Here is a 26,358-nt window from a genome sequence, read left to right as displayed (position 1 = left end):
CTTCAGGAATTCACTCAGATATTCATTCCAAGACCTCGGCAGGTAGCCCCTCCGGCATTCTTTCAAAACCCTCCCAGGAGTTGCTTCTGGGATTCCTCCAGGTGTTCTTTTTTGGATACCGTCAGGAATTCTTTCCTGGACTCTTCTGGGATTCCTCGAGGACTTCCTTCTAGGATTTATCCAGGATGTTTTTTTTTTTCGGGATTCCTCCAGTAACGTTTTCCGGCATCCCTCCTATTACTTCATCCAGGATTCCTCCAGGATATCTTAGAATTCTGCGACGAATCCCTTTATGAATTCCTCCCATAGTTGTTTCTGGAATTCCTCCAGGATTTTCTTTCTTAGATTTCATCAGGAGTTAAGATAATCTTCCGTGATTCCCCAAAAGTTATTTCCGGGATTCCTTCAGGAATTCTTTACGGGATTCTTTCAATTTTTTCTTTTGTGCTTTCTTCAGAAATTAAACCAGGAGTTCCTTTTGACAATCAACAAATATCTCCTTCTAAGATTCTTCCAGAAGTTTATTCAAGATTTCTCTGAAAGCTTCATCTAGATTTGCTCCAAGTACTTCTCACGGAATATCTTTTGAAATTTATCTATTTCCTTTCAAGATTGTTTTAGGAGTTCCTTCTTAAATTCTTCTGGAAGTTTCTTCAGGGATTCCTTCTGAAATTCCTCCAGATCCTTTTGGAATATTTTCAGAAGTTTTTTTTCTGGAATTCCCAGTAGGAATTCCTGTGGAAATGTTATCCTTCCCCTGTTGGGGAAACCTATAAAGAACACAATGAGAAATTCCTTACAAAGTTGCTAGAGGAGCTCCTTAAGAAATTATTGGATGAATTCTTCGAGAAAGTCCTGTAGGACTTTCCTGGAATAATGCGGTAATGCCAAAAACTTAGAAAAAAAATCCTTTGCAACCTTAGCGGTGTGCAGTCCCCTATAGCAAGCAGCAAACTATTGGTCTTGAGAAGCATTTAAGCGAAATTGATTTTTCTCTGTAAACACAATACATTATTCTTCACGCAGGATTTCAAAACCACTTTCTCAGATACAGTTGTTGCGTACGATAGCTGCATGCCTTATGAAATGAAGCCGGCATTTATTTTTTGTTTATCCTTTATTTGTTATTTACATCACTGTGAATGGAAAAAAATATCATTTTTTTAGTTACTGGATAATGATAATTAATGCAAGTAAAATGTTTATTAATTATGAAATATTTTTTTCAATAGGCCTAGTAGATAGCTACGTAGCATATCATAAACCCCTACCCCCCTATCGTCACACTTCGTCACAAAATCACAAACACCCCCCTCCCCCCCAAAAAGCTACGTCATTTATGGACGACCCCTAATGGGATTTGGATTGCTCTCTTGCTTTTGTGGAATGTAAAAGTATAAAGTTGAGTAAGAAAAATAGATTTTATTCTACGGTAGGGGATCGTGGGGAAAAACACTGCTTCGGCTGTTCGTTGGGGCCCTTGTCGTAGCGTACACGTTGGGGGGTTACGTACAAAAGGCTGAATCACATAAGGCTGAATGATTAAAAGGCTGAAACACATAAGGCTGAATGATCAAAAGGCTGAAAGCATCAAAAGGCTGAAAGGTATCAAAAGGCTGAAAGATATCAAAAAGCTGAAAAGTTTTGAAAGCTGTAGAGAATCGAATGAAATGACATTTTGAACATTAATGGCTTATCTATTGATCTTTGAAAAACATTCGACTCGACTTGAAATGATCATAGGAAATAAAAGAATCTTTGGAAATTTGGTCGAACGGACATTTGGTCAAATGAACATTCGGTCAAATCCTTTTTTACGGAAGAGCAAGTATATGACATTTAGTCGATTGGACTATTCATCGAATGGACATCTGGCCACGTGAGCTAAGGCTCTAACTGATGAAAAGACATTCGAGTGGATCATAATATTATGGATCTCGTTATCATAATGTCTATGTTAATGTAATTTATTCAGTATCGGCCAATACTCCACAAATACTAACCTCAAATTGACAAAAAAAAATCGCCAATATTTCATTTCCACTCGTTTGAAGTATTTTCTATAACACGGAAACTAGGTTGAATGAGTCTTAGATGCAAACAATTGTAACTATTGCTCAAAAATGTTTGAACTTTGTTCAGTTCAAAACTTCTAACGCGTACGAGCTCCAAATTGAACGCCAGCAGGGTACCGTGGAATCTGCGAAACTGAAATGGCTGTACCTCCACCATGTTTCCACAGATTTCAACCATTTGGAGCACATTAGATTCAGAAACTATGTTGCTATTGGAATCATATCTGAGCGTACAAGTCCGGTCAACATGGGTTTTGGAAAATCCAGATTTCCAATCATATAATTTAATATAATACAATAACGGAGTTAGCGGCATGAACCATCGAAAATCATAAAATTGCCTTAACGAATAGAGTCTGTTCGGCAGTCCATCAGTTGGCCATTCCTTATAAGGTTTCTCAAGGAACCATGACAAGAAATAAAAATGTTCTTATACTTCACTCCTCCTCAGCCCAATAATGTATTAACGTAGGAGATTTTCGGCTTTTCCAGAACTCCGGGGACTATACCACTTTATTCGCGTCGACAGAAAATATTTCCCATATAATATATTATGTCAAGCAATGTTGTACGCATAGGAGTTCAGAACCGAATTGCAGCACCACAGTGTGAACGCGATCAATTTGCGTTGAAGTTCATACTCGGCACACTGCGATCAACTATATTTGAACATGCAAATTGAACGCGGCATAAACTAATGGAAAGAGCTGCACCCGTAGCATGCTGACTAACATGTTACCCTGGTATCTGTGAAACTAAAATGGTCATATTTGCGCCATTTTTTCGTCAATTTTAGCAATCTTTTGAACTAATTCGATTAAGAATCTCCTTCTATTGAGAGAGTGTACAAGCCCGACTATCGTGTGTTTCGAAAAATCCGAATGTCTAGAGCTGTATTTCAATATCCGAGACCACAATGTCGTACCAATGTGACGAATTTTCCCGTGACATAACATAATAACGTCCAAACATGGAGATGCGGCACATGGTCCTAGTTCTAGGAAAGAAGGCACATAGGATTTAATGATGAGGATAACCGCATATGAACTCAGAGCCAAATGACGTTCTTAAGCAGCAAAAGCTCTGACAGGCAAGTTCAATTCTTTGTCGTCCAAAAAATTTAAAGTGTTCAGTTTATTTTTGGCTCGCGTTCAGTTTGAATACAATACTATTTGAAAGAATAGCCTATGTTTAAAAGAAGGAGAAACCTCTGGTGAAAAGTAAGCAGCTTCAACACCTGAATTTAAAATATTGTCCTTTCAACATTTTAAAAGTAGCAACATCTTTGAGTCGGGGCCCGTGGCGCAGTGGTCCACACGTTCGCTCCATAAGCGGCACTTGCAATTTTTCGTCAGTTGCTTTTCCCCCCGAGAGCAGCTGACACCTGACCCTCTTCGGAGCATATGCTCTAACGGACCCGGAATTTGGATATCGGCGAACCGCAACTCATAATGGACCCCCTCAATCGGACTGGAAAAGGAACAGCAGCCACACACCATCGTGCTCATCATTCTACCATGGACCGGGTAGAAAAGTGAAAGCAGCACAATGGCAACCAGTCCAATAAAGTAGAATAGAATAGAATACATTTAGGCGCTGTACAAAGTGGAAGTGCACCGTCCAATTGGAATCGCTCACGTAGTACCCTAGTGGACAAAAGAGCTGTAAATTAGGTTAAGTGATTAAGATTAAGAATAAAAAAACATCTTTGAGAAAAAAAAATGCTGCAGCTATAACATCCAAACACAGTAAGAACAGCCTATGTTCAAAAGAAGGAGAAATCTCTGATAAATTGTTTTTAAGGAATATGCGCACGCAGAAGCTCGCTGCATTTTACACATTGGTAAGAATGCCAGCACTGAATATATGCATATACCACAAAAGAACAGCCTATTTAAAAAAAAAAAAAGAAAAAAATCTATCATGGGAGGTTATTAGTATGGAGATATTATCATCAAACCTTCCCACTTAGTCGTTACACTGTACTATTTGCGGCCACAATACTTACTCTCCCATCAGAGATTTTTCCCGCTTTTATAGATAGGCTGTTCTTCCGAGGTATATGCATAGATCATAATTTAACCGTTCAAATAGGCTGTACAGTTGTTGTAATATTATTGTAACTAGTAATATTGTACAACTAGTAATCCTCCTTAGAATTAAAACCATTATAACCCATTCGGCTAAGTGACATTTCAGGCCGGAAATCCATGTTTTCAGCCTTTTGTTATTTCAGCCTTTTGTAATGTCAGCCTTTTGTTACATATCCATAGTTTCAGCCTTTTGTATTCAGCCTTATGTGCATTCAGCCTTTTGAAATTCAGCCTTATGTTACCATCCCACGTTGGGAGGAGAGAGAGAGAGAGTTGAGCTGCCTACCTTGCTGAGCACGCGGTCATGGGACCAGGGGTGCGACGTCGGCGCCGCGACGCCGGTCTGGACAACTTCAGCTGGTCCTTCGGGGCCGACTGTCTCCGATCGGGCTTCTGGGTGGGTGGTGGACTTGGTTCAAAGGCAGCCGCCGCGGGCCGGCGGGCAAAAACTTTGGTCGGCTGGGAACACGCCGCCGCGTACACGCGGGCACAATCTTCAGGCGACCGAATGGGCCAAAAACTTGGAACTCGCCCCAAGGTGGTTTTACACTGGAGCACAGGTGGAGCGCGATTCTAGAAACCGTCGGCGGTAGGTTTCGGAATCGGTGCCGTCGGGTATTCGAAATCCGGGGGTCACGCTAGGAAGCAACGTCGCGCGTACCGGAGCGTCCCGTTGAGCTATCGCGTAGGATGACGGAGTTACACCGATTGACGGAGTGTAATCCGGACCTCACCTTCGAGATAAACGTCACTCGGCCTAAAGGAAACCTTAGGAACACTACGCGCTCAACTTTTTTGATTGTAATGCACTATCACATCCACCTTTTTTAACTGTGAGGAACTTTTTCAAAAAACGTCTGTTTCGCTTCCTATCCCGAACTTAAGTGACCGACCGTTCCCAAGTCCAATCAACTCCAACCTCCTCTTTCCAAAAGTCCTCTCCTCTTCTCCCCTCCTACACTTCCTCTCCCCTCCATCAGCAGTCAATGCGTTTAGCTGGATCCGGTGTTGCCCTGTCTTCACTTTGATCCCCTTTTTAATTTATCTTCCATCAAGGGATTTACATGTGTTTTTTTATAGCAAATTTTACCATTTGAATTTTTACATTATATATTTGATAGGATACATATAGGTTTTAATATTCGTTTCATTCATTTTATTTACTAACAATAACATTTAATTTAATATAATTTTTTAAACAATATTGTAAAGCAAAATATTTGATAATAGGCAAAATTTAAAGAAATACACAATTTAATTAAACTATAACAAAATGACCTTCATTGTTGCCGAATTAATCGGTAACAACTTGATATATTTTTCTAGTCGGGTTTTCACTTATAGTTATTCAAGTGCTCGTCCGTTTTGTGTGATAAATGACAAAAAAAGATCAGAACTATCCTGCCCATGTTCGCATAGTCGATGAATCATTGTCAAAGTCAGCATAAACAAGCTAATAGCAAACACATGTACGTACTTAAATATTTAGTTAGATGTCAATGTGGAAAACATCTAAAATTGCACATTGTTCATTGTTAAAATTTAAAAAGTGTGTTCAAAACTACAGTGACGCATATGTCAACTATGCTAATACGGACAGTATCACTTTGTAGGCGACACTCGGGGTTTATAGAAATGTTGCCTGGTGGTGCACTTTTTGAAAATAAATTACTGCGCAGTAGAGTCGTTATTTGATTTCAATTTGAAGCCTGCCTAAAACTTCGTGTTTTTACACAACTTAAATTTACATTAGCTCACACACATTTATTAGCTCAACATCACATTTAAGACACGACATAATCGACAATAGTACGCACAATACTCGGTTTGTGGCTGCCGCTTTCCATCCTCGGTCGCGCCGTATGCTCGCCAGGTCATGCTCCACCTGGTCCGCCCATCGTGCTCTCTGCGCTCCACGCCTTCTTGTGCAAGCCGGATCAGTAGCGAACATAATCACCGTATCTTTCCGGCTTTGGGCACCTTCTGGATGCTGGATTCGCCGTAAATTTCAGCGAGCTCGTGATTCATCCTTCCCGCCACACACCGTTCTCCTGCACACTGCTAAAGATCGTCCTTAGCACGCATCGCTCGAAAACTCCGAGCGCTTGCAGGTCCTCCTCGAGCATGGTCCATTGGTCCATGTCTCCTGTCCGTAGAGGATCACCGATCTTAGTAGCGTTTTGTACATGGTGCATTTGGTGCGTGGGTGAATCTTTTTAGACAGCAGCTTCTTCTGGAGCCCGTAGAAAACCCGGCTTCCGCTGATGATGCGCGCCTTCGAATTCCACGATTCACATTGCTGTCAGCGGTCAGTACGGATCCGAGGTAGGCAAATTCCTGCATGACCTCGAAGGTATCCCCGTCTATCGTAACATTACTATCCAGACGGATCATTTACTTTGTATTTGTGGCATTTTCCACAAGTTCGTCCTTTGTTGCTTCGCGTTTCAGACGAGTGTACAGTTCTGCCACCGTTCCAAATGTTCTAGCAATAACGTCCATGCCGTCCGCAAAGCACATAAATTGACCGGATTTTGTGAAAATCGTTACCTGGCTGTTGAGCCCGGCTCGTGGCATCACACCTTCCAGAGCGATGTTGAAAAGTAGGCATGAGAGTCCGTTACCTTGTCGCAGTCCCCGGTGAGATAAATGAACTGGATAGTTCACCCGAAACCCGTACGCAGTTTTGCACATCGTCTATCGTTGCTTTAATCAGACTAGTCAGCTTCCCAGGAAAGCCGTTTTCGTCCATGATTCTTCATAGCTCTGAGCGGTCAATACTGTCGTATGCCGCTTTGAAGTCGATGAATAGGTAACGCGTTAGGACCTGGTATTCACGGCATTTCTGGAGGATTTGACGTACGGTGAAGATCTGGTGCGTTGTCGACCGACCGTCGATGAAGCCGGCTGGATAACTTCCTACGAACTCATTCGTTTTAGGTGACAGACGACGGAAGATGATCTGGGATAGCACTTTGTAGGCAGCATTCAAAATAGTGACCGCCCTGAAGTTCTCACATTTCAAATGGTCGCCTTTCTTGTGAATGGGGAAGATTACTCCTTCCTTTCTCTCCTTCGGTAGCTGTTCGGTTTCCCAGATCCTGACTATCAACCGGAGTAAACAGGTGGCTAACTTTTCTGGGCTCATCATGATGAGTTCAGCTGTAATACCATCCTTACCAGCTTCTTTGTTGGTTTTGGACTGGTGAATGGCATCCTTAACTTCCCTCAGCATGGGAGTTGGTTCATTTCCGTCCTCCGCTGCACTGGCGTCGTCGTTTCTTCCGTTGCCGTGGGCTCCCGTGCCTACATTCTCCACGCCGTTCAGGTGCTGATCGACGTGCTGCTTCCACCTTTCGATCACCTCACGTCCGTCCGTCAAGAGGCCTCCGTCTTTATCCCAGCATATTTCGGCTCGTGACACGAAGCCGTTGCGGGATGCGTTGAGCTTCTGGTGGAATTTCCGTGTTTCTTGGGAACGGCACAGCAGTTCCATTTCTTTGCACTCCGCTTCTTCCAGGCGGCACTTTTTCTCCCGAAAGAAGCGGGTCTGCTGTTTCCGCTTCTGTTTGTAACGTTCCACGTTTTGTCGGGTCCTTTGCATTAGCGCCTGTGCTGCGTTCTTCTCCTCCAAAACCGTACTGCACTCTTCGTCGAACCATTCGTTCCGTCGATTTTGTTCCACGTACCCGATGGTGCTCTAGAGTCCTCTGGAGGGGCCTCATCGCGAACGCCCTCGTCTGGCAACGCGGCCTCGAGGTTCTGCCCAAGTAACACACTTGTCACAGAAGAGTCACGGCGGCGCAGGTTTTTGTTGCGCAGGAGTCATCATGACTTACTTCTAGCATCTAAGTATTTATTTGTTAGAATTAAGTCATAATGACCTCTACGCAAAAAAAAACCTGCGCCGCCGTGACTTTTCGGTGACAAGTGTGTTACTTGGGTGCCCATATGCTGTGGCTACATCTGGTAGTTTTAGTCGTTCTAGCTTGTACAGTGGTGGTCGCCGGTACCGTACATTGTTGACGACAGAGAGTTTTGGGTTCAGTTTGACCATCAGCAGGTAGTGGTCGGAGTCGATGTTGGCGCCACGATAGGTCCTGACGTCGATAATGTCGGAGAAGGGCCCGTCCGTCAATCAGAACGAGGGCGATTTGAAATTCTGTCTGCTGTTGTGATCTCCACGTGTAGAGATAATGCCGTTTCGTTCGTCTGCTGGTGGGCGCTGAACTTTCCAATCGTCGGTCAGATACCCTTCTCCTGGTCTACGGGCTGTGCACGTTTGTTATGCTGAAGTTGAAGAATCGGCCCTTGATCCCCAACCTGCACATTCTTTCGTCGATCGGCCACCAACCGATCACGCGCCTCTCACGATGAAAGCTGTTCCCAGCTCGCCATCACGATGAAAAATGTTTCCAGCTCGCGTGTGTTGCCACCTCCTGCAGCGCTACGATGTCGAACCCGCGGTTCTTCAGTAGAGCGGCGAATATGCGGGTGCTCCCAATAAAGTTGAGAGATCGGCAGTGCCACGTTACGAGTTTCCATCCTTTTTGTTCGCTGGGGTCGTTGCCGTTGGTCTCGGTTCGTATTACTCTGTTGCTGATTGTCCGTTACAATAGTTTTCTTTATGGCTGCCTCGTAGGGCCGGACACGAATTCCCTACTTTCCGGAGGACCATAGTGCACAGTTGAGCTTAGAATCCTTCCCTGGCACTGGGACGTTGATCAGCCGCCCCTAAAATGGGGATCAGACGCTGTTGTGAACCGCTCTTCCTGGAGAATAGACGCTGAGGTTTGCAGAAGCGAAAATACGTAAGTTTCCCTAGTTTATCTATTTAGTGTTTGTATCTGTATCTGTTTTGTCTAAGTGGTAATATATTTTAACCCTCTAATATCCAAATTCTTGATTTTGGTCTAAATATCATTTTTCGTCATCTAAAATCCATTTAAAATGTTTTGGAAGATGATTCTTCTTAATTCTCGATTTCGTGAATTTCAGTTTTTGATTTTTCTAATTTTTATTTTTAACACCCCCACTGTTTTATATTTTTCCTGGAAACCTATTTGGGGTAGGGATTTTTTGAGATGAAAACATTTTGAAAAGATTCGACTGGGATTTTTGATAACTATGGGAGTTTTTCGGCTTTCAGTCACGGAAAAAGCGTTGATACTTCTATATCATTGCCAACGTTTCGATCCTTGGGTTGGGATCTTCCTCAGGGCCTGTTATTTATTCAAGAGTATCTATTAGTTATTGTTCAAATTTGTTAGTTCTATTTCCTACTCACTTGATCTTAATCAACTTGTGATAATCGTATTTTGCACACGATCGTTTGTCGGATTCTAAAAGACACTGCACTTTTCTCGCTGTAGGTTTTAAAGTTAATGTGAATGTTTGAGATTAATGTAATATTATACCGAACTTACTTCATCACCAGCACCCTAGTGGGATTTTGGGTGGGTGGTACGAAAGGGAGACACTCGAGACAAGAAATCAGCGGAACACAACACTACGGCTGTTATCAATCGCCGTTCGGGTTTTACTGTGGGGTGTGTATCTTTGGTGTAATTTGGGTGATAGGATTTGTTAGTGTGGGTTAGGTAGTTGGGTCAGCTGTTTGATCATCTGTTTCTCGTCGATTATTTCGGTTTGTTGACGACGCAATTCTCTCTGCTCTCTGATTTTTGATCGAAGCGAGGAGATGTGCGTACGCACAGCTTAGGTTGTCGGTATCAGTCCGATGGTTGACCGTGTTGGAGGTTGTCGTGATGTGACACATCTCCAACACTTGCAGAGCTTGTTTCCTATGTGTTATATCGACGATGGAGGGGTTGCCAATGTTAAATCGGTGTTGATGCTGGATACAGTGGTGGATTAGCGCAGATTTTTCTTGAAGCTGCAGTATTTCTGGATCTGTGTATTGGATGGCCTTCCAATAACTTTCTCTCCAGTGTGTTGACGTGCGTTTGGTGTCCGTACATTCGATTCCTCAGCTTATTTGTTGTCATCCCAATATATGTGCTTGGACAATCCCGACAGTCGATCCGGTATATCACGTTGCATTTGCTGAGATACCGACAACCTAAGCTGTGCGTACGCACATCTCCTCGCTTCGATCAAAAATCAGAGAGCAGAGAGAATTGCGTCGTCAACAAACCGCACCACCTGTTCATCGACTTCAAAGCGGCATACGATAGTATCGACCGCGCAGAGCTATGGAGAATCATGGACGAAAACGGCTTTCCTGGGAAGCTGACTAGACTGATTAAAGCAACGATGGACGGTGTGCAAAACTGCGTAAGGGTTTCGGGTGAACTATCCAGTTCATTCGTATCTCGCCGGGGACTGCGACAAGGTGACGGACTCTCATGTCTACTCTTCAACATCGCGCTGGAAGGTGTGATGCGACGAGCCGGGCTCAACAGCCGGGGAACGATTTTCACAAAATCCGGTCAATTTGTGTGCTTTGCGGACGACATGGACATTATCGCTAGAACATTTGGAACGGTGGCAGAACTGTACACCCGCCTGAAACGCGAAGCAGCAAAGGTCGGACTGGTGGTGAATGCCTCAAAAACAAAGTACATGCTGGTAGGCGGAACCGAACACGACCGGATCCGTTTGGGTAGTAATGTTACGATAGACGAGGATACTTTCGAGGTGGTGGAGGAATTCGTCTACCTCGGATCCTTACTGACGGCTGACAACAACGTGAGCCGTGAAATTCGGAGGCGCATCATCAGCGGAAGTCGGGCCTACTACGGGCTCCAGAAGAAACTGCGGTCGAAAAAGATTCACCCACGCACCAAATGCATCATGTACAAAACGTTAATAAGACCGGTAATCCTCTACGGGCACGAGACATGGACCATGCTCGAGGAGGACCTACAAGCACTCGGAGTTTTCGAGCGACGCGTGCTAAGAACGATCTTCGGCGGTGTGCAGGAGAACGGTGTGTGGCGGAGAAGGATGAACCATGAGCTCGCTGCACTTTACGGCGAACCCAGCATCCAGAAGGTGGCCAAAGCCGGAAGGATACGGTGGGCAGGGCATGTTGCAAGAATGCCGGACAACAACCCTGCAAAGCTGGTGTTTGCAACGGATCCGGTTGGCACAAGAAGGCGTGGAGCGCAGAGAGCACGATGGGCGGACCAGGTGGAGCGTGACTTGGCGAGCATTGGGCGTGACCGAGGATGGAGAGCGGCAGCCACAAACCGAGTATTGTGGCGTACTATTGTTGATTATGTCTTGTCTTAATGATGTGGAACAAATAAATGTAATGTATGTAGTAAAACCCGAACGGCGATTGATAACAGCCGTAGTGTTGTGTTCCGCTGATTTCTTGTCTCGAGTGTCTCCCTTTCGTACCACCCACCCAAAATCCCACTAGGGTGCTGGTGATGAAGTAAGTTCGGTATAATATTACATTAATCTCAAACATTCACATTAACTTTAAAACCTACAGCGAGAAAAGTGCAGTGTCTTTTAGAATCCGACAAACGATCGTGTGCAAAATACGATTATCACAAGTTGATTAAGATCGAGTGAGTAGGAAATAGAACTAACAAATTTCAACAATAACTAATAGATACTCTTGAATAAATAACAGGCCCTGAGGAAGATCCCAACCCAAGGATCGAAACGTTGGCAATGATATAGAAGTATCAACGCTTTTTCCGTGACTGAAAGCCGAAAAACTCCCATAGTTATAAAACATTTTGAGATTTTATGATTATTGTTGAAATATTTTTATTTTTATTTTTTTTTCATAGAAAATTTTATTTTCCGTGTAATTTTAGGGAAAATAATTTTAGAGTGTATTCGATTCCCTTAAACTATTAAACTAGGATAGAATGATTTGGGAAAAACTTAAAATATGGCAGTTGTAGCGATTCAATACAAAATAAACAATTACTACTAGAAGGTGACTAAAACATCAATTTTTCAATGGTTTTTAAAAAATATAAATACGCTTTAAAATACACCAAAAACCATTCTGAGATATAAAAACCCGAATTAATCCACCGATGGTGAACAGTACCCTTCTTACACTTCTAATAAATATAAGCAACAAATGTATGCCGACTCATTGAAACTAATAGTTATTATTTAAGAAAATAGTAGTTTTTATGTATTTGTAGCAATTGCATTTTCATGTATAACTAACTTGAGACACCAAATATGATCATAAAAAATCGGTTGACAGACGGCTGAGAAATTTATTATGATACATTTTATCAAAAATCGCTCAAAAGCGTAAATTTTATTACTCCTTAGTACTCCTGGAAAGATATCTCGGAAACAAAATGTCCAAACGGCATGAAATTTAATAGCATACTACTAGGATGCTGTAGCTTTCATTTGCTAATAAGAGAACTCAAATCGATTGACACACGGCTGATTTATTATGAAGCATTTTGTCAAACACCTCTCAAAAAGTTAAGCTGTATTACTCCAAAGTACTCCTCGAAAGATATCTTGTTTACAAAATGTCCAACCGGAATGAAATTCGAAAGCGTTCGTCTAGGATTCAGTAGCTTTCGTTTGGGGCCTTAACCTTTCGTAACTCGCTCGGTTGACTACCTGCGTCAGCACCACGCTAATGCTGAGTACAAAAAGCGAGATTTTTTTCAACGTGTTGTACAAAATACAACAGCGCGATCGTTCGAGGGTTAAGAACCCAAATCGGTTGAAGGACGGCTGAGAAATTTATGGTTTATTAAAATTTACACTTTGTCAAAAAGCTCTAAAATAATTAAGTTGTGCTACTCCCTAGCATTCTTTGAAAGATATCTCGGTAACCGAACGTCTAATCAAAATAAAATTCAATAGCGTTCTACTAGGATGTAGTAGCTTTCATTTGCTTCCAAGAGAACTCAAATCGGTCAACAGACGGCTGAGAACCGTGAGTGACATTTTTTTGTAACATACATACACACACACGCACATACAGACATTTGCTCAATGCGTCGAGCTGAGTTGATTGGTATATGTGACTCGGCCCTGCAGGCCTCGGATCGAAAGTCGGTTTTCCAAGCGGTATTTATACCCTTCTTATGGGTGTAAGAAGGGTAAAAACAGTCCTAAATATCAGCCAAAAATATAAAATTTTTGATTTTCCACGAAACAAAAATTACAAAAATGCTTAAACTATACCCCGCCTGAAGGCGGGGTTGGGTATTAGAGGTTTAAACTGAAGATTTGGCTTGAGAGATAGAAACCCTTACTCTTACAGGAAATCTCAGTGGAACTTCTGCGAGTATTCACGCTGGGTCGTGTACTGGAGTTCCCAATGGTATTCCTAGAGAAATTTTTGGCTTCCGGAAGGCTTAATCATATCAGGGGTTGCATAGCTCGCACCACTTACCAATGTGAATCTAGATCTATGTGACTATCTACCACTTTTCACTGTTATACTTTCTTCTTGTAACAACCGTGGTGATGCGGAGGTACACACGGTCCCTAGCAGCAATGGATATCACACTAACATCCCTTCCCTTTTCCGATACCAGCCAGGACTTGGCCTGCCTCGACACTGACAATATAAAGTTCTGAACCTTCTAAAGTGAGGATGGAAAGCTACACTCAGGCCTTATATGTTGATTCCCTGTGCAGTTTTTATTGTTCTAATCAGTAACGGAGTAGCATCTACGAATTGTTCGGTCATCTCATGCTCATGCTCATGTTCTATATCCATTGCTTTCAATACAGAAAAGTGTTGCGTCGAAAACATGAAAAACCTATTTCATAATATGCATACATCCATGTGCTTCCAAGAACAAGAATACTTGAACCTAGCTACAAAAGTGAAGAAATCGAGAAAATAGAAAAAAAAATCAAAAATCCCACCACGCGTCTCCTTTATGATGGCAGAGGCTTTTCCGGACGACGCTCGCGCTAGGCTGAGGGATAGAATATCAATTTATTTTAATTGCTTTCTTCCAACACGTACCACCTGTCGTGACAATATCAAATCGCAACCGCGCGCGCGCTCCGTTTATTTGGGGCTCCCTTGGCGACTCCAGGCAAACGCGACACAGACGCATCGAATTGGATGCGAGCGAGCAATAAAACGGAATATGTATGCCTTGCTTATAGTAAATGCTTCACTCACCACAGAATCCGACGTCACGTGGATTTGAGTCCGCAGGTTTTGTGGAGGGGGAAAATACTGATCGATCCATCGATGTGGCTTACAAAAATAAAAACGTAGTACTTAACCCAGACTTACTTAGTTGAAAAATGAAGATTCATATAACGACTATTTGTACATAAATAGTCAATGAGTCATTTGCAACGTTTTGCACAAGCGATGAATGTTTAGACAAACCTCAAACCGCTAACTATTTTGAACTAAATCGGTTAATTAATGTTTAAATGCTTATCTAGATTTGAGACATTAAATTTTCTTCAATGGAGACTAACTTCCAAATTTCAGATATTCCATAAGGGTATGAGTGCCTTAAAATCTCGCACTGAAATATTTATCTTATACAAAAAACGATTATGATGCAGATGCGCACACTTTTTTTTGTCAAACTTAGTAAAATTATATCAATTCTTATTGTGTGTAGGTAGCATAAAGCTTTTCTGTTCCCGAAAAAAATGCAGAGACAAAATGTAACAATCAGAAAAATTCGCACTTTTGCTTCTGATCTCTTCAAATCATAAGCAAGAGCGTTGACTACATTTTAAACGTTTTTTACTCGATAACGAGCACCAGCGCCGACAAAGCGAAGCGAAAGTAACCTATACATAAATAAGTGTCACAGGTCATGTGCTTCCGAATCGAAATGCCATAAATTGACATCGTCGATAAAATCCAGTTAATGGCTATTGAGCAGCCTGCAAAAAAAAAAATGAATAAATATGTATCGCTGCAATTACGACCACTTCAAACACAGATGAAAAGGTAATTTCATTGCGGGAATGTTCCATTATCAGCTCGTAATGGTTTGCTAATTTCAGACTGGGTTGGAAAATAACGTGTTAATGCACATCATAAAGTATGTTCTCATATGGTAAAAAAGTTTTCCACATAGTGACATTAAAGATCTGTATTCAATCACAAGACTTCCAATAGCTTATCGTAAGGACTGTATCGTTCACTATGAGTGCACCTAAAAATTGCTGTATTTGAAAATGTTTTATTTATTTTGTAAATTAAATGCAATTACATTGTTTATTGATCGTCAGAAAAGTCCAAGGTATCATTTAATATTTAATTTTTCGTGGATCTTACCAGCTCTCACACCTTCTTCTTGGTGTTCTTTATAAGGGTTTGGACAACCGTTCCGTCGATGGTTTTGCTTGGGTTGACCCAGTTTTTCTTGAATTTTATGACGTCCTTTTTTTCTCTATCCTTTTGCCGTTGTTTCCCTTTCACCAAAGCCAAATACTTCTTAATGGGCCTTATTTGCAGGCAATTTGAAAGATTCATTGCCTTTTCCAGAAATTGGACATTGTTTTCTTCATATCAGTCAAAGGTGTCACGCGCATAGTGGCAGGATGCCAAATCTGGCCAAAATAATGTAGACCTTTGAGCTTTGAACAAACCAACACATTGTCTCATTTATTTTTCGCAAAAAAATCGATTTCTCCGAATTCAAAACATCAGTGCAACGCTTCACAGTGAAAAACTGTGCCCCTGGAAGTGCCTTGTAGTCCAATTTGACTGTACGTTCATCATCCATGATGATGCACATGTAATTTTTGCTCAGAACATCGTCGTACAGTTTTCGAGCCAGAATTTTCACATACTCCGCCTGAATTTGACTGCGTTTTGGACAATTCTGTTTTGGTTAGGTCTTCAGGGAATTACACTCCTTGGCGCGCTGAACTATACCAATAGTCGTTCCACACTTTTTTGCACAATCTATGATGCATACCTCCTTTTTACCTTTAAAGATTTTGTAAATTTTGCTGTCCAAATTTGACTTGAACGCATTTGGTTTTCTGCCGCGTCCTGTTATGCATACCGAATCGTTTGATAGCATTTTGGACAGCAAAAACGCTAACACCTCCAACTTTTGCCAATTTTTTCAGTGATAATCATTTTTCATTGCAGTACCTGGTCACAATCGATTTTCGCTTCTCTTCTGTAATCCCTTGCATTGTTCCACTTGAGGAAGTACTTTAACTTTAAGGTTATAGTTTCTTTACAACACTAGCAACACATAAACACACAGCAGTTGTCAAAATAAGACATAGTCTTTTTAATACAGAGCCTCAAAGGAGCACTGATAATTAACGATACAGTCCTTAAACGTGCTAATACTAAGCAAAACTATCTTGGTTGCTGATCTTTTCTATGTATGTAGTTAAACTTTTATGCTTCTTCTAGACCACTACGGAAACGTAGCATTTTTTCCACCAACCATCATCATAATGATTACGCGAAATTTGGCCCTTTAAACCGAATTACAGGCATACCTCGATAGTACGTACACCACCGCTTCGTTTAGTGTACGTACTATCGAAACGTACGTACTATCGAATCACAAATTTTTATTGTAAATTTTATTTTCAAATCAAAGAATGTTATTACTAGAACGTCTGGATTGCCAAAAAATTACAAGTGGCCTAAGGGTCCGTTTATTAATTACGTAATTTTGCTTGTTTGGGATCCTATCTTTATAGGAAAAATCTTCTTGTGCTCTGAGGATGCTTCGTAGAGGCATCTCGTCTCTGGGAAGTTATATTGATATTATTTGAGTTATCTTTAAGAACCATCCAAACTGGTCTAGATATAATTAAATCGATCTAGATCAGTTATATCTTGTTATAAATACATTCTAGATGTATTTTCTCCTGCAATATTCATTGCCCTGATATTTTCAAAATCTTCTGAACATTGCTTCATCTAGGACTCCCCCAAGAGTTTAAGTTTTTTTACGAGAAGGGATTCCTAGAGGTATCCCAGAGATCTTGGAGGAATTCAAGGAAAAATTACTTGATAAATCTTAGAAAGAATTCCTGCAGGAATCTCGGAATAAATTTCTGGAGGAGTCTTGGAATGAATTCATGGAGAAATCCCGGAACGAAATTCCTGCAGGTATACTGGAAGAAATTCCTGAAGAAATCCTGGAGGTCCTGAAAGTATTACAGAAGAAATTCTTGGTGAAGTTTCGGAAGAAATTTCTACAGAAATCTCTGAAAGAGACCCTGGAATCTTATTAGGATTCGCAGAAAAAACTCCTGGAAGAACCCCTAAGGAATCCCAGAAAGAATGCCTGGAGAAATCTCGGAACCAACACCTAGAGGAACTAAAAGATACTTGAAACTTGAAGAAATCACCCAGAAACAATTGAATTAGTACAGCCTATAGGGCAATCCAAGTCGCAGTTGACGTTTTGTGAACTTCTTGTTTACGTTTCGGACTTCAAGAGATTTCTTCCAGAATTTCTCAAGGAGTCCCCGGAATCCTCCAGGAATTTCATCCGGGATTCTCCGAATAGTTTCTTTTAGGATGTCTCTGGATTTATTTTTTTGGGCTTCCAGATGGTAATCCTAGAAATTCTAGCAACTTCATCCAGAATTTCTTTAGGAGTTCCTTCGGAAATTGTATCAGAAATTCTTACCGAGATTCCTTCAAAATATCCTTGCAACAATCCCTAAGGATTTATTCCTGGAATTTCATACGAGATTCTTCCCAGAGTTTGTTCTGGGAATTATTCAGGAACACCTTCTGAAACCCTTCCAGAAATCCTACAAGATCCCTGATAAGAACTTCTTTCAGTATTCCTCTTAAAGCTTCTCCGAGATCTCTCCAGGAACTTCTTTCGGTTTTTTTTTTCGGGAGCTACTTCTGATTCAAGTATTGCTTCTGGGATTCCTACAATAATTTCAACAGGTAATCTTTCTGGGATTTTTACAGGATTCTTTCGGAAATTTCTTCCGGGATTCCTCCGGGAATTTCTTCTAGGTGACTGACAGTAACTACTTTTCAGGAACTTCTTCTGGGATTCCTCTTAGTGTTTCTTTTATGAATTCTTTCAGAACTGATTCCGGGATTTCTTCGAGAACTCTTTCCAGGAATCATCTAGGGACTCTTTTTTGGTTTCTACCAAGAGCTCCGTCAGGAATTCCGACAGACCCTTCTGGAATTCTTTCAGATGTTTGTAATGGAAATCCTCCTGGAGTTAATATGATTCTTTTAGAGTATTTTGTTAATGGAATTCCTCATGTAGTTCCTGTAGGATTTCCTTGAATAAACATAGGAAAAAGCAACTTAGTTATAGCTTCCTGAAGAACCACATGAATCCTAGAGGGATTCTGGAATAAGTTTGTGGAGAAACCACGGAAGGAATACCTGGAAGAGTTTCAGGAAAAATTACTAAGGCAATCCTAGAAGGAGTAATGCTGAAGGAATCTCGGATTTTTTTTTGTCTGTATTAACGAGATTTTTAGCCCTAGGCTAGTTCATCTCGGGACCAACGCTTTACTTCCCTTCCGAAGGAAGAACCTACATTTTGCGAGTTTGTCGGGAGTGGGATTCGATCCCAGGTCCTTGGCGTGATAGTCAAGTGTTTTAACCATCACACCAGGTCCGCTCCAACAATCTCGGAATTAACCTCTAAAGAAATCCAACAATCTCTGGAAGAACCTCGAGGAACTACCTGGAACAAACCTGGCAGGAGCTTTTGACAGAACCTCAGAATCTTAGAAAAAAAAAATCCTGGAAAACCCCAGAGGGAACTTCTGAAGGAATCCTAAATAAACTTCCGGAAGAATCTCATTAAGAGCTTACGGAGCTCCAGAAAAAATCGCTGGAACAAATTTATAGAGAAGGGGAGTCCCAGATGGAATTTTGTGGAATCCCATAAAATAAAATTTTCCTTAGCAACCGCGACTTGCAGTGCCCTACGGTACTCAAAGTTGTTTAAATTTCCAAACTCATGGAAAACTGTAAAATATTTTATATGTCTAGCAAAAAAAACCTTAATTGTTGGAAAACGAAAAAAAATAACAAATAAGTGAACTGAAATCAATGGTTTGGATATGTAACTTGATGGGTTTGATTATGTTTTGGAGAGCATTCTTCGCCGAGGAATATAGTTTTTTTTATTACCACACAAACTAGAACCGTCATGTGCCTTTTTATTTTTTTTTTACAACGTATACGTATGCTTATAGACCACTAAGCTGAGAAGCAGTCCTCCCCAGTAGGGATGTAACGCCAGAATGATGATGCGAGATACAGTGTATCAAACAATTGTCCGTACAGCAAATTTTTTGTCAACATATTCTTTCATTCAAGTGTTAATAACTTTTTTATGCGTCAATCAGAAACGCTAAAATTTTGACCAATCATGAATCATATATTAAAGCTCCATTAGTAAAATTTTGAGCAAGATCGAATAAGTTTTCTGAAAGTTATAGAACTTTTAGTAAAACTTATAAGATTTTTGAACACATTTTTAAAACATTATATCTCAATATGTAAGGTACCCCGGGGCAAGTGGGACCTAAAAAAAGGCTAGTTTGGTTTTGTCATGCCAAAAAATTCTAAACATAATTAATTTCGTAATTCCAATGGTTCTAAAAGACATTGTTGATATATTTCTCCTTAATAACGGACATTAAAACTGTTTCAATTTTTTTACATCCTATATATTATGCATATAATGAAAAGTGGAGCACATCTTCATTTACTCCGTATCACGGGGCAAGTGGGACTCATTCGGAATGTTTGTACACATGGCTTAATATAGTTGCTGCATATATGTAAGGTAGCATAAATTATAAATAGCTTATACGAATAACTATGTTTAGCGATTTATGTTGGAAGTGTTTAGTGGTATCGTGCATAAATTACGTAACATACATAATAACGAATCACTGAGAAAAAAGTTGATTCAACCATAGCATCTTGTGCAAAACAAATTGATTTTTTTTTATACAAAAAGCGCTATACAGTTAAATGACGGAAGATTTCTAAACTTGCTTTTCATATTACATAGTTCATGACTCTCACCAAAAGATCTTTCAAGATTTACAGATGTTATGTTTTTCCTTACATAATTTCCCGATCATTAAATACAGATTTTTAAATCATGAACTTTGAATAAGTCGTTTTCCATTTTTTTTATACTTTATGGCCGGTTTCTTAACACTTAGAAAAACTCATTATGCAAAGAAAAACGAAAAAAAAGAATTTGCTTAGATGAAAATATGAAAAAATAGATGGTTTCGAAAAAAATGTTCTATCCTAGACTTTACCATTTTAAACAAAAGCTTCATCATCAGAATAGAAGTAGTTAAGCATAACTCAACGTTTTATTATTTAAGGCACTGATTTTTACTTCACTTTTGTGTGAATTTCGACTTAGGCTGAAGACAGAGAGATCAAACTTTGACGTTGTGTTTGTTTATTCTCATAGGTCTCACTTGCCCCAGATACTGAAATGCACTGGGGCAAGTTTGAGCAGTTAACCAAAAATAATAAATAAAAATAAATTACATCTTTTTCGCTTAAAATAATTTGCAAACACTTCAAATATTATCCTGAAACCGAAAAAGTTTGACTTTATTTGATATTCTATTTTTAAACGACGAATATAGTAGAGTACGTTAATCTCACTTAGTTTTTTTTTTTCAATCAATTTATTTATGTTTATTTAAACCAAATCATTTTATATATACATTGTAAGTGATACCGCTGTAGAAGCTATTCAGACTTTAGTCCTTTTATCTTAGTTATTGCTAACTTGTTTGTTTTGATTTTTTTTTTTTTTGAATGAATGTTTGTGCTGTTTAAACAATATTATGTTTTAATTTGTTGCCTTAACCTAATCTATCCTAAACCTAATCAAACTATATACATTATTTACAAAGGAACCCCATCCTACTGGTAGATGTTCCTAATGATTTGCCATTCTGAATGAATAGACCTGACTTGATGTTTTGATGCTATGTTTTCTAGCCTGCTAGTAATTGGATCGAGACCAGCCAGCCGATGGACCTCAGTTGTTCTTGTGTGTGTTGGGAGCCTGAGTATCATTTTTAGGTACTTATTTTGTACCACCTGTAGCTTTTTGATGTGTGTTCTGGCACAGCCCATCCACACTGGTGAACCATACATCAGCATCGGGAATACCACCTGTTTGTATACGGCGAGCTTGTTTGTTACGGAGACCTTCGAGCGGCGATTGAGTATTGGGTACAGCTTCTTTAGCATGATGGTGCTTTTTGTGACCCGATCATCGATGTGCGAACGGTATAGGAGCTTCTTGTCCATCAGTAGACCAAGGTAGCGAACATCTTCGACCCAGTCCACTTCGTTGCCAAGCACTTTGATGTTCGTGGTCGGCTTGAGGCGATCGGTGTTCCTATGCGGGAAGACGATAACTTGGGTCTTAGCGGGATTTACTCGGATCTTCCATGTGCTAAGGTAGTTCACGTAGGCATCGAGTCCTTAGTGAATTGAAAATTACATATGAACAACAATAACGTATATGGTCTCTTTATGGTGAGAATAATGACATTTTTTGAATTCAAAGTATCCGTTGGTGTGATACCTATGTTTTCCATTAAGAATGTTTGCCTTAAAAATGAAAAATAGATAAAATTATAGCCGTAGGTCTCACTTGCCCCGGATTCTCACTTGCCCCGGGGTACCTTACTCGATGATTTTTTTTCATTTTTTTTTTGTGTTACATCTTAAACCCAAGGCTTTCATAGGCAGCCATGTTTGGGGTTTTATATTCACTACAAAAAATATAAAAATGTGCGTATGTAGTTGACGATGTTTTAAAATTTACCATATTTTGCACATATAATCTGCAAAACGTTTTCCACCAATAAAAGTGCATTAACTGGACGAAAATTCCATAGGACCTACTCTTCATATGTAGTTTGGTAGGTCCTGTATAAAAATATATCATTAAGAGAGTTTAAAAAAGTTGAAAACACTTGGCACTTTTATTGATCAAAATATGACAAATTTCCAAATGACGCTCTGAACATATACAGTTTTTTTCATATTTTTTGTAGTGAATATAAAACCTTAAACGAAGCTGCATATGAAAGCCTTAGGTATAAGCTGTAACACGAAAAATATTGAAAAAGTTTCATCAAGTACATATTGAGATATAATGTTTTAAAAATGTGTTCAAAAATTTTATGAGTTTTACTTAAAGTTCTATAATTTTCAGAAAACTTATTCGATCTCGCTCAAAATTTTATCAATGGAGCTTTAATATATGGGTTATAATTGGTCAAAATTTCAGCGTCTTTGACTAACGTATAAAAAAGTTATAATCATTTAAATGAAAAATTATTTAGAACCAAAAAATTGCTGTACGGACAATTGTTTGATACACTGTATTATGACTGGCAGAAAACATCTCTGTAAACCGAAGAATACTGCATTCATTACATCAAACGCATTGGTTCATGCCTTTCATTTCGCTACATTTTAAAACTGTTTAATGAAAATCCGTGTCATAGGAGTCTGCATAACACAAATTCATAGTATCGGAGTCTCTGTTATACGCATATTAATGATTCGAACTCATTTTTGTAGATTAAAATTTAACTTATTTTTGGTGTACGTACTATCGAGGTAAAATGTACGTACTATCGAGGGTACGTACTATCGAGGGTACGCACTATCGAGGGTACGTACTATCGAGGTACGCCTGTATATCTATATATAATAAACCTTGCCAAACCATAGACTTTACAATGACAAAAACAGAACTGAAAAAAACAATTTATGTTGATCGTAATAAAAATTAGTTTAAGTAAAAACAATATATAATAAGCTCAGGTTTAAAATGTAACAAAACGGTCTACTTCTGATTGACGTCAATAAATAAATAAATAAATAAATAAAAGTGGAGCTGGGTCTACAACAGATGTGTTACAAAACTGTTAGAAGATTTCTTGTTTTAACATAAGTTCACTTCCAATGAAATAATTAGTAAGTGGTTTCTACACAGATAAAAATAACGAGATTTACACGTCATGTAAACTTCATTTTGGATATGTAAACCTAATGTTATGATTGTTTACATGTTATATCATGTAAATTTGTGTTATATGTCATGTAAACACTCTGAGTCATGCTGAATTACATGACAAATAATGGCCTCGGGCTGAATATTTCAAATATTTCAGTTTTGAATACGTGTTTGAAAATTTTTTATGCTACACAAAGGTTATGTGTTAAGAAATCGGAATTCCAAAAATGCAATGCATTAAAAAATACTCAATATAAAAATGTCTCAATCAACATGGCAAGAGGCTACACAATTTAAAATGACTCCAAATGAGCAAAAGACCCATCATTTACGCATTTATGTAAATGACGAAAAACCACGAGTGGATCAACATATGATAAGTGTTCCGTAATTGTCAATTATCGTATGGTTTGATGTCCCTGGCATAAAACTGGTATCACCCACTATGCATATTTCACACACAAAATGGCAAACAATAATTAAACGATTATGTCACATCCAACCACCATTAAATAAATCTCACATATTTATCCTTGCATTCATTCGTATTTTTTTTTTCTTTTTTTGCTTGTTTCATTTCCAGATCGAGCTAGTCAATGAACTGGGCATCCTGAAAGCGAAAAAGTCGCTGAATTGCGAAAAGCGCAAAAACTACAAATTCGACATCACGGCCGTGTTCTGTGATGGATCGCACTCGAAAAGGTAAATATTCCCAACGTTTGCTTTTGGGCTTATGGTGAAGGCTTTGTTTGATGCCTTTTTTTTTCTTCTTTGTTGTGAATATTTAAGTTGTACAGTGCAACGGAGGTGTGTGTGGTGTATCAGCAAAAATAACGGAAAATTATCAAAAACCGTCACCAAAGTCAGACGCAACAGGGCCTGCACTGAACTGGAACAGGGCCGTTTGTACTCAGTGTGCTAAAAATAGCTTTATGGTTGGCAGGACCTTTTTCCAAGTCCATTTCAAAAACAATGTGGATGTTGAATTTCATTATTCACTGGTTATAAAAATGGACAAAGTATCATATGTAAATATGTTTGATTCCATCGGCTGAACTTCATCAATTTAGCTTTAAATGAATAACCAGAACAAATGCTGATTGAAGATATAACACGAATTTTGAGGCTATTTTTGAATTTCAATACCATCGATGTACCATGATACCTGATTAAAACTAAAAAAACAAGCCTGCGTGTCTCAAACACTAGGCCTCAATATGCCATCATAAGCATTGTCGTTCATTCAACATTTTTAAGGACAGTTATCTGATAAACGTGACGCGGTTATCATTTTGATCGACGTTATTGTGCTCGTTCGCTCATGCCATGATTACTTTTTACATAACTAACTGATTAAAAGCTCTCTTATAACGACGAGGCATACTTTTGCGACATCCTTAATCGCATCTGAATGCATAATCGTCAGACTCTAACTCTGAATCCTTACATGAGTCGTACATAATGTATTTATCCCAATTACCCAACAGAGAGCAGACAAAATTTGATTTGCTTCCGACTAAATTGCCTGCGATCGATATTCTGTGTGTCTATGTCCGTTCTCCGTCTAGGTCGCATTTTTCATGTTGTTGTGTTTCCTGTCTCTATGCAGTCTTTTGGGCTACCGAGGAATAATATGATTGAACCCCTTTTTCAATGCGAAACGCTTCCCTTGCCAACATTGGGCTCCGGCTTTCTTCTGAAATGCTTGGGCTTGTTCCATAGTTCAAAACATGCCTATAAAATGTTTTTGTTTTCGTTCCTCCACAAAGAAGCGAGTATAGATAATGCTATCTGATTGAAATTTGAATTTCTGTCACGCCGGCCAAACAAGGTGTTAGTGCTTCCCATAGACTATTTTCCCTGTCAAATGGTCTTTGGCTTCTTTCTGCCGTTTTCGAGTTAATTTATATAATGAATGCCAGGGTAACCAAAGCAGAGTGCGTTTACATTCCTTGGGCGGCTTTGGCTCATTTATCTTCATCAGTGGGTTGTCCGCTTAGCATGGCACTCTTCGCACGATATTATGTTTCACCACCAGTAAGTCCTGGATCAATTTTCTTCTCTGCCATCAAACACTTTCGCTTGGCATAGAAAGTTTGGACGGCTCAATGAACTTAAATGTGTATATTTTTTCCTTTATATAGAAAGGTATTTATGGTTCTGAATGCTTTCGCTGCGAATGAAAATATTCCAATAAGCGAAACAAGAATAACTCAAACAAGACTAATATATCTAACGACAATCTCACGATCATATTCATAAAAAGACTGCTCAATAGATTATTGCGTAATTGATTAGCATCAATCAATTCTAATCACAGTCCAAAACTTGTCCATATAGCCGCAGCAACCCTGGAACTTTTACTTGTTTAGTTTCAGTTCAAAAAGGGGCGACTTGTCAGGTCAAATTTACATCATCTTATTTTAGGTTGGATTACATCATTTGCCTTCTATACAGGAAAGGACATGGATTGCAGTGCTTGAATTACATATCAATAACACTTCTCATTTCAGCGTAAAATGTTGTACGGAGTACTGCTTAACAGGCTGAGGTCGTCCTAAGTCGAACACGTTTGTTATGCCCGTTTCATCACCGGGGTCAAATATGACCCCTCCGACCCCAAAGGGTTAAAGTGTCCTTCGTCAGCGAGTATCAGGCAGGTTTTCGTGACACTCACACTCTTCTGTCTGTATACTTTGGCTCACTAAGGTCACTAGTAGACCAAGCTTGATAGCCTTATAAGAGGTTTTTGCAAATCAGGCTTTGTGGTAATATTTTACAACCTCAACTCAGATATTAACTCGAGAGGCTCTTGTTTGATGGAATAGTTATGTAGTACAGATCTTGGACTATTTAACACTGGAATCCGTCCAACCTTCATTGTATGTACTAGAAAGGAAGTGTTGTACATAACGTTTTGCTCTAGCAGAATTAGTCACGAATTGACTTATTGGCATGTGTCTGATGAAAAATCTTTACTTGACCATCGCTATATCTTTTTTGAACATTTGAACCTCTTTTCTTCTGAAATGCTTAGAACGCATTTGGAAAACATGCTTCTTACAATCTGATAAGTCCATTGCGACTTTTTTTATCCAAACTCGTTTATGGTATCGAGAGAGTGATTACTTAAAAACGATATTGCTTGGGAGTTTTCTTAGATATCGAGGGTGATTTTGACAACGTAACTTTCGATGCCATATTGAAAGCCACACGGGGTCATGG

General features: G+C 39.6%; 1 protein-coding gene and 2 long non-coding RNA genes across 7 annotated transcripts in view; 2 read left to right on the top strand and 1 right to left on the bottom strand.

The window, feature by feature from the left end:
* LOC109408169 (calsyntenin-1) overlaps positions 1–26,358 on the top strand; it is a 459,649-nt gene that overhangs the window by 356,130 nt on the left and 77,161 nt on the right. For all 5 annotated transcript variants that reach the window (XM_029872892.2, XM_029872896.2, XM_029872893.2 and 2 more), the window contains exon 4: positions 23,717–23,835. In XM_029872892.2, the coding sequence (XP_029728752.2) occupies positions 23,717–23,835 (119 nt within the window). The remainder of the gene's footprint in view (positions 1–23,716; positions 23,836–26,358) is intronic.
* LOC134287122 (uncharacterized) lies at positions 9,267–10,138 on the bottom strand. The gene is made up of 3 exons (XR_009997043.1): positions 9,595–10,138; positions 9,456–9,534; positions 9,267–9,390 (listed from the first exon to the last, which is right to left on the bottom strand). It is a non-coding gene; the product is annotated as an uncharacterized LOC134287122 (long non-coding RNA).
* Positions 11,461–11,882, top strand: LOC134287121 (uncharacterized). Its single transcript, XR_009997042.1, has 3 exons — positions 11,461–11,573; positions 11,634–11,712; positions 11,778–11,882. It is a non-coding gene; the product is annotated as an uncharacterized LOC134287121 (long non-coding RNA).

Source organism: Aedes albopictus, chromosome 2, assembly GCF_035046485.1.
Source record: "Aedes albopictus strain Foshan chromosome 2, AalbF5, whole genome shotgun sequence".
In the NCBI taxonomy this organism is placed as follows: Eukaryota; Metazoa; Arthropoda; class Insecta; order Diptera; family Culicidae; genus Aedes; species Aedes albopictus.
Note: the sequence above shows the minus strand (reverse complement) of the source record. Positions and strands in the feature narration are given on the sequence as shown.